This window comes from Pseudophryne corroboree, chromosome 5, assembly GCF_028390025.1.
Source record: "Pseudophryne corroboree isolate aPseCor3 chromosome 5, aPseCor3.hap2, whole genome shotgun sequence".
In the NCBI taxonomy this organism is placed as follows: domain Eukaryota; kingdom Metazoa; phylum Chordata; class Amphibia; order Anura; family Myobatrachidae; genus Pseudophryne; species Pseudophryne corroboree.
In genome coordinates, this window is record NC_086448.1 from 466,630,694 (window position 1) to 466,642,898 (window position 12,205).

Below are 12,205 nucleotides of genomic sequence, written 5' to 3' on the forward strand. Positions count from 1 at the left end.
GCCGCACAACACCGCTCCTGTCAGCAGCGGAGGAGGATGGGAGACGGTGCGCACACTGCAGACGCCACTCACCGCCGGGACCCGTCGCCTCCAGCGCCGCGTGTGGGTGATTGGACAAGCGGATCCAGCACTGGATCCGCTGTCCAATCACAGGTGCCACGCTGACATGGGGGTGGTGTCCCTGTCAGTGGTGTCCCTGTCAATTAACACACACGCACACTGTCCCACACACACACAATTAACACACACGTATACTGTCCCACACACACACAATTAACACACACGCACTGTCCCACACACACACAATTAACACACACTCACACTGTCCCACACACACACACACAATTAACACACACACAATTAACACACACTCGCACTGTCCCACACTCACACACACAATTAACACACCCACACTGTCCCACACACACACACAATTAACACACACGCACACTGTCCCACACACACACAATTAACACACACTCACACTTTCCCACACACACACAATTAACACACACGCACACTGTCCCCCCCCCCACACACACACACACACACACACACACAATTAACACACACTCACACTGTCCCACACACACACAATTAACACACACGCACACTGTCCCACACACACAATTAACACACACGCACACTGTCCCACACACACAATAACACACACGCACACTGTCCCACACACACAATAACACACACGCACATTGTCCCACACACACACACACACACAATAACACACACGCACACTGTCCCACACACACAATAACACACACGCACACTGTCCCACACACACAATTAACGCACTCAAACTGTCCCACACACACACACACACAATTAACACACACACTGTCCCACACACACACACTGTCCCGCACTCCCCTCCCCTCTCCAGACAGGAAAGTATAAACCCCGCTCGGCACTCACCTGCACTTCTGAGGCCGCCCACCCCCGTGGTCGCGCATGCGCGCGTACCTCCGCGAACGCGCAATGTACACTTTGCAGGGGGGGAATAGGGGGAGGCTCCTGGCTGCCGCTGCCTGTCCAGTGTGACAGGCACAGCAGCCGGGGAGACATGGAGAGCGCCGCGGGTAGCGCCGGCGGAATCCCTGTCCGATGGGATGAGCAGGCCGTGCAGGTGCCGGTGGCGCTCCCCTCTGTTGGGGCTGCCACGGCGCCCAGGGCACGTGCCCTGCTCGCCCCATGCTAGATACGCCTTTGATTGCTACCATACACACATACACAGAATGCTCCAGGCCAGTGAATGTTACTCCTGCCAACTGCAGTAATCAACACTAAGGAGCAAAACAACTACTACTGCTAGGAGTTGATTAGACAAGGACAGATAGAGGAAGACTGAGATCAGCAATTGGTCGGACGACGGACTAATAGGGCTGTGACTATGTACACAGTTTAAGAGGCCGGAGTGAGAGACTGTATTGGAATGGTACTGTGGTAATAGAGACAAATGTGGTGGTTTTGTGTGAAGCAGTTGTTTGCAAATAAAATGATAATGGATAGCAAGCAGAAAGACCAAAGATTTGGACATAACTGCAGCTGATGCTAAGGCAGACAGGAACCATATAGGACTGGGACTGGCAAGGATACTTTAGCACAAGAGCTCACAGGACTAGGATTTGACACAGAGACAAATCTTCTGCTGCAACCCGACCTGACCAGCAAGCAGTGCAAGGCAGATTCAGGAGATATAGGGAACAGGAGCCAATCAACAGCCACCTGCAGCCAAGCCTCCAAAGATCAATAATCCCATGCAGCTGCTATGGCAATTAAGCAGACAGAACATAGCTTCAGCAGCACATGTAACACTGTCTGAATCTGACTTTTGATCCCTTGAAAAAGAAGGGTCTAAACACCTGTAAATTCTAAACCCTTCCTCCAATTTAGAATAACCTTCAAATTACAGATGTGTCCTCCCTCAGCTTGGGCGCGATTGCAACTAATCACTGGTGCATACATAGTGCCCACATACGTTTGTGGGAACACTACTCATGGCAAATGACCTGCTATTATTAGCAACTGTGAGTCGGTTGAGCGAGGACCCATCTGTAGTCTACACATTAAAAACCATGTTCATTATACAGATGTGTCCTCCTACATCCTTGCTGCAGTCACGCTAAACAGCCCTTTAAGTCATGCATTCAAGACGCATTTTCGCGGTAAAAGATGGTCGGTGCTACTGAGTCACACAGCACTCACGCATTAAGCGACTTATAGTGCACAGAGCAAATATGTAAGAGAACATATCTGTATAACTTCCATATGAGTAACAGAAATTGTGTCATATATGGATTTAATAGTCAAAAGGGTTTCAAAACCTGTACATCTAAATAGTAATAATTGTGCATCAAATATAATTCACCAAGTCCCATGAGGAAGAGATGGAGCACACGTCACCATATCCAGATAAAGGGGAGGGTGCAGGGGATAATGTACCCCTGGCCCCCCTCTGTCAGGGAGTCCCCCAGCCATAGCACATTGACATCACTAGCTCTTACTCTTCTGCAGAAGCAGGCAGACAGAATGTAGAACAATATGTAGTACAGGCAGAGACAGCAGAATATCAGGTTTCATGAGCTACCAATGGATTTTCTTGACCAGAGAAGAGCTAGGACAGGGGAGAGAGCTGTAAGTGGCCCAGGGATCCCAGCTTCTCCTCCTCCCCGTCTGGGTGTCTGGACCCTGTTTAACCTGTTATCTAATGAGAGCATTTGGGTCTAGAGAGAGAGACACACAGAGTCCTCCCGAGTCCTTTCCCAGTCTGTAAGTAGTGCAGAGGCTGCTGCTATTCTTGCATGTGACATGATGAATTATAGTTTTCATTTTCTATGAGTATTTTAAGGTTGTTTAAGTTGTCTTTGTTGTACTACAAGAAAACTTTAGAAAATAGTTGTATCTTAATTAGGTGGAACTATAAACAGTACCCAGGCATTATTAAATGCAACAATACATACCTCCCAACATGACCCATTACAGGGGAAGATAAGATACTGGATTTGCCTTTTAATTTATGATTACAGTCAACTTTATTGAAATACCTTTCTAATTATTTAAATAGTTCAACACAGGTGATGCCAATAATATATTAAGAGGGAAGTCCAGGTAGATAGCGTTTTGTCCTGCCTGGAATGTTGGCAGGTATGCACAATCTCATATACTTCTCCCTGGCCCCCCTGTCTTTAGTGCCCCAGGTCCACCAAGGCTTAATCCGGCCCTGCACATCACAACACTACTCCGGCCCTGCACATCACTATCCACTTACAAGTTTGAAAAAATCTATAATATTGTCTGTAAAATAATAAAGGGATTCAGTATGATTTACCGGCACCCGGGATGCCGGCTGTCAATATACCGACAGCATCAAGGCCACCAGTATGCCGGCTGAGGGACGAGCTCAAAGAGTCCCCTTGCAGGCTGTCTGTGCTCACCACGCTGCCAGTTCGGTGGCTTGCTACGCTTGCCACAGGAATTATTCCCACTCTATGGGTGCCTTGGACACCCATGAGTGGGAATAGCGCTGTAGTGCTGGTTGGTGGCATTGCCGGCCTGCGGGATTCCAGCATCGTTATCCTGACTGCCGGGATCCCAACAGCCGGCAAATTAAACGGATCCCCTTCACACGTATATTAAGTGAGTGACTCAAAGCGTGGTATGCAACTGAAACTCAATTTAACAAAATCATTACTAAAGTTGTTCATTTTGCTTTTCCTCTCTGTACATGCGAGCAGCAATCACAATTGTATCTCATTTGCTGGAAACTAAACAAACCCACTCAGCTGGAGAAAGCTTTAAACTGAACTCACACTGATATGGCCACTTACCCCTGTTTCCAAGTGGGCAGTTTTGAAGATATTTGCTGTGAAGTATCTCAGAACGAATAGTCTTTGGGCCCCATTTATCAACAATCACATGTTGAATGCGATCTGGGCGGGATCTTACCGCCTAGGTTCGCATTGCAATATGCAATCCCTTCGGGTGAATGTATCACCCAGAACCCGCAGGGATAAGGGTTCCAAAAGTAGCCTGTCCCTGTGATATGCTCTGTGGGCTGCCGGGGATCCTGCGCAAGCGTGGTGACCGCGATTCACTAAGGCATTTCCAGCGGAGGGTTCCCAGCTGGAACATCTTCCCACGATCTGCAGCCCATAGGCTACAATGGGCTACCTCAATCAAAAGATTGCGGTAGCTGTGGGGTACAATATCGGCAATATCGGGAGTACACGCATTCCCGATATTGATACATCGGGGAGCATCGCATCCCCCATAGCAACCTACGGAGGATGTGGCTGCAGGCGGAAAAGGAGGGATTGCAGCAGGTGTCAGAGATATCTGTTGCGATCCCTCCTTTATACATTCCGGAGATCCCCACTATTTTAGCTGCAAGTATTATTTGATAAATGAGCCCCTAAGTCTTCTATTACCTGTGTTACTTGTATAAAAACTTTGAAAAAAAAATAAAATAATACTAATAAACAATAATACTAATAATAATTAATCCTCAGTCCTCTATGGTCTTTTCCGTCACTGCAGGTCTTTTGGCTCCTGAGGCACGCTCAGTGCATGTGAGAGATGGGATAGACCTCAGCAGATTATTATATAGATATGTTTTATGTTTGCCACTACATCTCACTGAACATAATTGTATGTATTTTCAAATATGACAGCTCATTGTTGGATGTCAGTTTCTTTGCTACTCTGTACGACATTATTTGATCATGGTTGATATTAGACATTCTAGTTAGCGGTCCAGGCTGTTAACGTTCATGTTATCTTGACACATATTACTTATGTGGACCACCAGTTAGATAGTTTTCCTGTGAATATTCCCAACAGGCAGACTGACCAATCACGTACTGTACGACGCATTGCCTCATAGTGTTCAGCTCAAAGAGACTCCTCACTCCATTTATTATGTACTGGCAGGAAATTGTAATTGATATATAATCATAATATTTCACAGCACGTATAAAAAAATTAATTATTGTCATAGTGCTTGCAATTTCATTCAGAATAAATATTTCGTTATACCGGATAAATCTGATATTAGAACAATGGCCCTCATTCCGAGTCGTTCGCTCGGTAATTTTCTTCGCATCGCAGTGAAATTCCGCTTAGTACGCATGCGCAATATTCGCACTGCGACTGCGCCAAGTAATTTTACAATGAAGATAGTATTTTTACTCACGGCTTTTTCTTCGCTCTGGCGAACGTAGTGTGATTGACAGGAAATGGGTGTTACTGGGCGGAAACACGGCGTTTTCGGGGCGTGTGGATAAAAACGCTACCGTTTCCGGAAAAAACGCAGGAGTGGCCGGAGAAACGGGGGAGTGTCTGGGCGAACGCTGGGTGTGTTTATGACGTCAAACCAGGAACGACAAGCACTGAACTGAACGCAGATGCCGAGTAAGTCTGAAGCTACTCTGAAACTGCTAAGTAGTTTGTAATCGCAATATTGCGAATACATCGGTCGCAATTTTAAGAAGCTAAGATACACTCCCAGTAGGCGTAGGCTTAGCGTGAGCAACTCTGCTAAATTCGCCTTGCGAGCGATCAACTCGGAATGAGGGCCAAAGATCTGTCACACAAACAGCATCCATTTCAAGTTGCTGACAGACACTCAACAGGCAATAAGGAAAATCAATCATCTTATTCTTTTGTGCAGCCACTTTAGTTTTACTTTATGTGATTTCAAAGCATATTATGTAGATTACTTATTCCCTCAGTACTAGCATGTTCTCTGAATGCAATACTGTGCAAGTAGGAGGTAGGGGAAATTTACTGCATGACATGTTACAAAACTTTGCTGTATAATGGCATGTCACCGATTTTAGAGGGCTATTCAGGTTTGTTAGCAAACCAAGAAAGTTAGCAATTGGGCAAAACCATGTTGCACTGCAGGTGGGGCAGATGTAACATGTGCAGAGAGAGTTAGATATGGATGGGTTATATGGTGTTTCTGACTGTGCAGGGTAAATACTGGCTGCTTAATTTCTACACTGCAATTTAGATTTCAGTTTGAACACACCCCACCCAAATCTAACTCTCTCTGCACATGTTACATCTGCCCCACCTGCAGTGCAACATGGTTTTGCCCAATTGCTAATATATTTTTGGGTAATTCAGATCTGATCGCTGCTGTGCGATCAGGTCCTAACTGCGCATGCGTATGCACCGCAATATGCATGCACGTTGGACAACAACAACGGGCATCGACTGTCAGCGACGGGATGGTGCAAAAAAATCCAATCGCACGGGCGTTCGCAAGGTGATTGACAGGAAGAGGCCGTTTGTGGGTGGCAACAGAGCGTTTACAGGGTGTGTCCGGAAAAACGCAGGCGTGCCCAAGCGGTTTCAGGGAGGGTGTCTGACATCAGCTCCAGCCCCAATCAGCCAGTTCTCATCGCATTGGAAGAGTAAGTCCTGGGTTACACAAATGGATTTTTGCAGCTCGGCATACACATGCGATCGCACACTTGCACAGTGAATTTACACTACCTCTGGAGGCGGCGACCATCTGTTCATAGGACAGCAAAATTAGCAGCTCAGCGATCAGATCTGAATTACCCCCTTGGTTTGGTAACAAACCTGAATAAGGCCCCTAATACAGCATTCATAGTAGCACATTTGCTAGTGGCAGCATTTCCTATTTGGTTGTCATGTAGAGCAGACGTGTAACCCTGGCAGAAAAGTAACAAGAACATTAAACTCATTTTTATTTGATTTATTTTGATTTGATATTATAGTATCAGTGTCAGTTTATTGAGTTATTCATTGTGGAATATAAGTAATTTGTTTTCGGTACTCTGTGTACTCTGTATTGTTTCATTTACTGTAGGATTTGCATAAGAAATTAGTTATCCACCTGTGTTGTTAGGTATAATTTGCCACAGAAAGAAAGTAATAACTCTTCATACTATATATTGCTGTTGGTCTTTTTAATAACATGGGTGCTGTTTAGTATACTGGTTCTATTGTAGTCCACCTTTTTTATATTAGTGGCACAAATGGTTAATGTCCCTTTATTCCGTGACTCCAAAAAAGATGGTTCTCTATAAAATATACTATGCACAGTATGACATTAAAACAAGAAAACATTCAAAGAATAAATCTTTATTACTCAAGAATGCCAAATTGATTTCTCACAAATATTTAAAATGCCCGCTCTAATATATATTGTAAATGCCTGCACCTCTTATTACCATATCCCATGAATGTGCGCTATATATCGCAAAACACTGCATCCCATAAGAGAAAAACAATACACCCACACATTATCTGAGTTCCAAAGCTCATTGATGTATATATTTGTTATTAAAAGGATATGGATTCAATATATATTACAAAGTACAGTATACCTATAGTTACATGATTACAACTCACACAGTAAGCAGTTAATACATATAGTTACATACAGTTACATGCCATTACATACAGTTTCAGTTACAGGCCAGCGATACAATTACCATTCCCTCCAATGCATCTTATATCTCTCTCTCTTTGTAAATAAATACAGGAACTGATCTGGCAGCAAGTCCATCATCCTCTGGTCCCAAAAAGCCACTAAGCTCCTGTGTGATCAATGTGTTATCTAGTTTCTGGGGGAGGGGTTCACGATGAGTCACCAGTCCCTTTGTATATGGTAATCAGGTTCAGCCTTGAAGACATCCAAAGGGCTGGCCTGAGTTTCCTGTTCATTACCTGTTTGGAATATCTATTGTTCTAATAAGAGTGATTTTAGCTTTTATACATTTAATCATAATTCCGTGTTGCAATGTCCTACAACTTAATAACAAGTATCAAATGAATCTACACATCAATCTGGTTGCTTCAATAGTAAACATGACCGGTCTATCTTGTTTCGTTCAAATAATACACATACATGACATTACTTCCTTAGATATAATTTTAAATCATCATGATGTCTGGCGTTTGATATTAATATAATTATGTACTGTATAAAATAAGTGTTGAATCCATCTCTGTGGCATGTCCGTGTAAATGTGTGTGTTACCATATATTGCTGTGCTCGCTGCGCGTATTTGCAAGTATAGCGACTTATATGTGTGTAGTTTGTATGTTCTCTTTATGTAATATTTTTTACTTCGACATGTCATATGTGTCTATGGGGTAAATGTATGAAGCGGTAGTAAGCGTGGAAAAGTGATCCAGTGGCAACCAATCAGCTGCTCTGTACAATTGTATAGTATGAAAATTATAAATGTTACTTCAGTGCTGATTGGTTGCCACGGGCTACTTCGCCACTGGTTCACTTCTCCACTCTTATCATTGCTTCATACATTTACCTATATGAGTGTTATATGATGGTGCATGAACCTGTCTTGGCTTACTTGGTTTCCAAACTTTTTTGAATCACGGCGCCCTAGAATATCAGAATTTTTTTCACGGCACCCCTAGGCCAAAAATGTCTTATTTAGAAAGAAATATTACATTAAGTAGATCACGTTTATATGTCATCCTTAGGGCCAGTTGTGTGGTGAGGGACAAGATTTGCTTCTGTTTGGCCACATATTTTATGACTGACAACCACCAGCACTGGTTTTGCCTATTATATTATCCATGAATAATTTGAATTGGTCCTGGACCACCAACCCAGGGCACCCCTGCAAGTGTCCCGAGGCACCCCAGGGAGCCACGGCACACAGTTTGGCAACCTCTGGCTTACTCAGAGGCAAAAAAAAGAAATGGCACAGCTGAAGTTCAAAAGTGGTAGAATATTGATACTGTAGCATATCAGAGCATATGATGGAAAAATATATAGATAGATAGATAGATAGATAGATAGATAGATAGATAGATAGATAGATAGATAGATAGATAGATAGTGGCAAAGAGGGAACTTTGACACTTTCTGATGCTCAGGACAGGTCTCACTCCCTAGGAAAAGGGCCAGGTAGGGTTAAGAATCATGCTCATTGCTGCAGTAAAGATAATACTAATTAATTGCGTGCAGGAATAAAGGTTTGGGAGAACCAGTGGACGGGGCTTCCGGCACCAGTTTGTAACCGGATGACAGAGAGGGCCGGTTTGGGTTTAGCTAGTGGTCAGTGAAGCTGTGTTTGCTGAACAAATGGGATGTGACAACATTTGTGTGGAATAAAGAAAACACCTGACAGAGCAACCTGAATGAAAAGTATATCTAATAGATAGATCGATAGATATGATTAACAAATGATGAAAGCTTATATAATAGAAGTGGGTAGTACTGTATGTAGGTAGAAATAAAATGTACTTTGCCAGTAAACTCTATTTACTTTATATAATAATTGCACTCGTACCCTGTGGAATATTGTGGTTATGGAAAGGGGCAAACCTGTTTTTACTGTATTTTGCACTACACTACCTTCCTCTGAATGGGAACACCCCTTGTCATTAGTAAAGCAGACTGAGATTTCCATAATTAATGTATGCTGTAAGAACAGCAAATATTGGGGATGTCTATGTGTTCAGTTATCAGCATATACCACTGTATGCAGTTAAACATTAATTTGCATCTTGCTTTCTCCACAGGCTTTAAATCGGGGTATAGCTGCCGTCAAAGAAGATGCCATCGAGATGCTTGCCAGCTATGGCCTGGCATATTCCCTGATGAAGTTTTTCACGGGTCCTATGAGTGACTTCAAGAACGTTGGTCTTGTGTTTGTGAACAGTAAGAGGGACCGAACAAAGGCTGTACTGTGTATGGTCGTGGCAGGCATCGTGGCTGCTGTCTTTCACTTGCTCATAGGTATGTATCCTCCATATTATATACTGTACATAGTGAATTATGGATGGGAAAGAGCTGTGTTTAAATATCATTTGTTTTGCAAAATATACAGTAGTTAAATACTTTTCTCTGAAAGTTTGCTGTAAGAGTGCAGTAAACATTGGAATCCCATTCTAGACTGTTTAGAATAGACAAACATAGTCTGCTTAATCTATTAACACACAAACAATTCTGCTTTTCTTTTTCTTTATTGAAAGCATTGTGTAAAGATTCACATTGCAGGATGGAGAAAGTCTGTGAACCCTTGGATTTAGTAACTGGTTGACCCTCTTTTGACAGATACAACCTCAACCAGTCCTGTTGCATTGCCCAGCTTCTCTTGAGTTTTAATTTGTGAACAGCTAGCTTACATTCTCCTGCAAAATGCCTTGATACATTTTGGAATTAATTTTTTCTTCAATGAGAGTAAACTGTCCAGGCCTGAGGCAGCAAAGCAGCCTGCTCTCTCCGGTATACAGTCCCACCATGCCACAGGGAGGATGAGGTTTGATGCAGGGAGGATGAGGTTTCACCTGTCCATGAAACGTTGCCAGTAGTGGTATATATCTGTAAGCATTTAGCTGACATGCTAGGATTACTCTTATCTTCTTTCAGCATTTTGCATTGTGCTCTTTCAGTCATCCTTTATGTACAGCCAATCCTAGGGAGGGTGGGGACAGAGCTAAACTTTCTCCATTTATAGACATATTATCTTACTATTGACTGATGATCATCAAGGCTTTTAGAGGTACTTCTGAGATCTTATCTGTTCAAAGCATGATCAACATAAGGCATTGCTTCCTGTGAATAGCAAACTCAAAATGAGAGAGTGGATTTTACAGGTCGGTGCAACTCTAACCAACACCTCCAGTCTGGTTGTAGTCCAGGGCAACTAACTCCTGATACCATACTTTTTTATTTTTAAATTCATTAGCCTAGGGGCTCCTAGACTTTGAATGATTCAAAGATTTATGCAGTATGAACAAGAAACATACTGTCATTTTTGTGTTGTTAGTTTAAGAAGACTTTTGTTAGTTTAAGAAGACTGTGTTTGTTTATTCCTATGACTTAGATAAACATCAGACACAAGTTATAACCAACTTATGCAGAAATCAAACAATTCCTAAGGGGTCACATACTTTAAGCCGCTCTATATAGGAGTGAAACTAGTATGGCACATAGGTTCAGTTTGCTCCAACATTAAAAAATATCAATTAAAAAAAGGTATGTTTATTTAAGCTTATAAACAAAACATTTCAGGTGTCTCCATTGGCCTTTATCAAGTCACTTGGGGCAAAGGAGATGCCTAAAACCTTGTGTTTATATGCTTCAATAAACATACCTATTGTTTATTGTTATTTTGTAACGTTTGAGCAAACCGAATCTGAGTGCCATACTATCTTCCTACTATAATTTTACTCTGGCACCTGGTTCTTAAGGCCCGTACACACTGGTCGATATATCGGCCGATATATCGCGGGACCGTCGGCCAGTGTGTACGGCCGATACGTCTGTGAACTCCGTCGTTCACAGACGTATCGCGCCGACGGCCAACATATCTACCGATATATTGGCGCGTCGCTGTGTGTGTACGGGGCAGTCGCCGACCGCCCGTACACATGCTGCGGCGGCCGGCCGTGATTGACAGCTGAACTGGGCGGGCGTGTGTACACGCCCACCCAGTTCATGACTTCAGTCCCTGACGGATCGGGCAGTGTGTATGCTGAACACACTGCTCGATCCGTCCGTAGATATATCTGCAGATCAATTGATCAGCAGATATATCTATTAGTGTGTACCCACCTTTAGGGTGGGTACACGCTAGATGACTCGCAAACGATGCAATGTCGTCAGCGACGTGACCCAGCGAGGTGCCTGTAATCCGACAAAGGATGTTGCTGACGACACATGGAAGCGCGCATCATCAGCGACATAGAGCATGCACACTGGACAATATCGTGAACGATGTGTCTGGATCGGGCTTATCGTACACAATATCGTCTAGTGTTTACACACCTTAAAGCTTTAGCAGAAGTGCACACCTTCTATTTATCTATCTATCTATCTCTTGAATTGATTGCTGCAAATAATCTCATTATTCAACATTATTTCTCTGACGTCCTAGTGGATGCTGGGGACTCCGTAAGGACCATGGGGAATAGCGGGCTCCGCAGGAGACTGGGCACTCTAAAGAAAGATTTAGTACTATCTGGTGTGCACTGGCTCCTCCCTCTATGCCCCTCCTCCAGACCTCAGTTAGAATCTGTGCCCGGACAGAGCTGGGTGCTTTTAGTGAGCTCTCCTGAGCTTGCTAATAAGAAAGTATTTTAGTTAGGTTTTTTATTTTCAGAGAGCTTCTGCTGGCAACAGACTCTCTGCTACGAGGGACTGAGGGGAGAGAAGCAAACCTACTAACTGCGG

General features: G+C 43.5%; 1 protein-coding gene across 4 annotated transcripts in view; it reads left to right on the top strand.

Moving 5' to 3' along the window:
- ANKH (ANKH inorganic pyrophosphate transport regulator) overlaps window positions 1–12,205 on the top strand; it is a 290,689-nt gene that overhangs the window by 173,558 nt on the left and 104,926 nt on the right. For all 4 annotated transcript variants that reach the window (XM_063922954.1, XM_063922955.1, XM_063922957.1 and 1 more), the window contains one exon: window positions 9,550–9,766. In XM_063922954.1, the coding sequence (XP_063779024.1) occupies window positions 9,550–9,766 (217 nt within the window). The remainder of the gene's footprint in view (window positions 1–9,549; window positions 9,767–12,205) is intronic.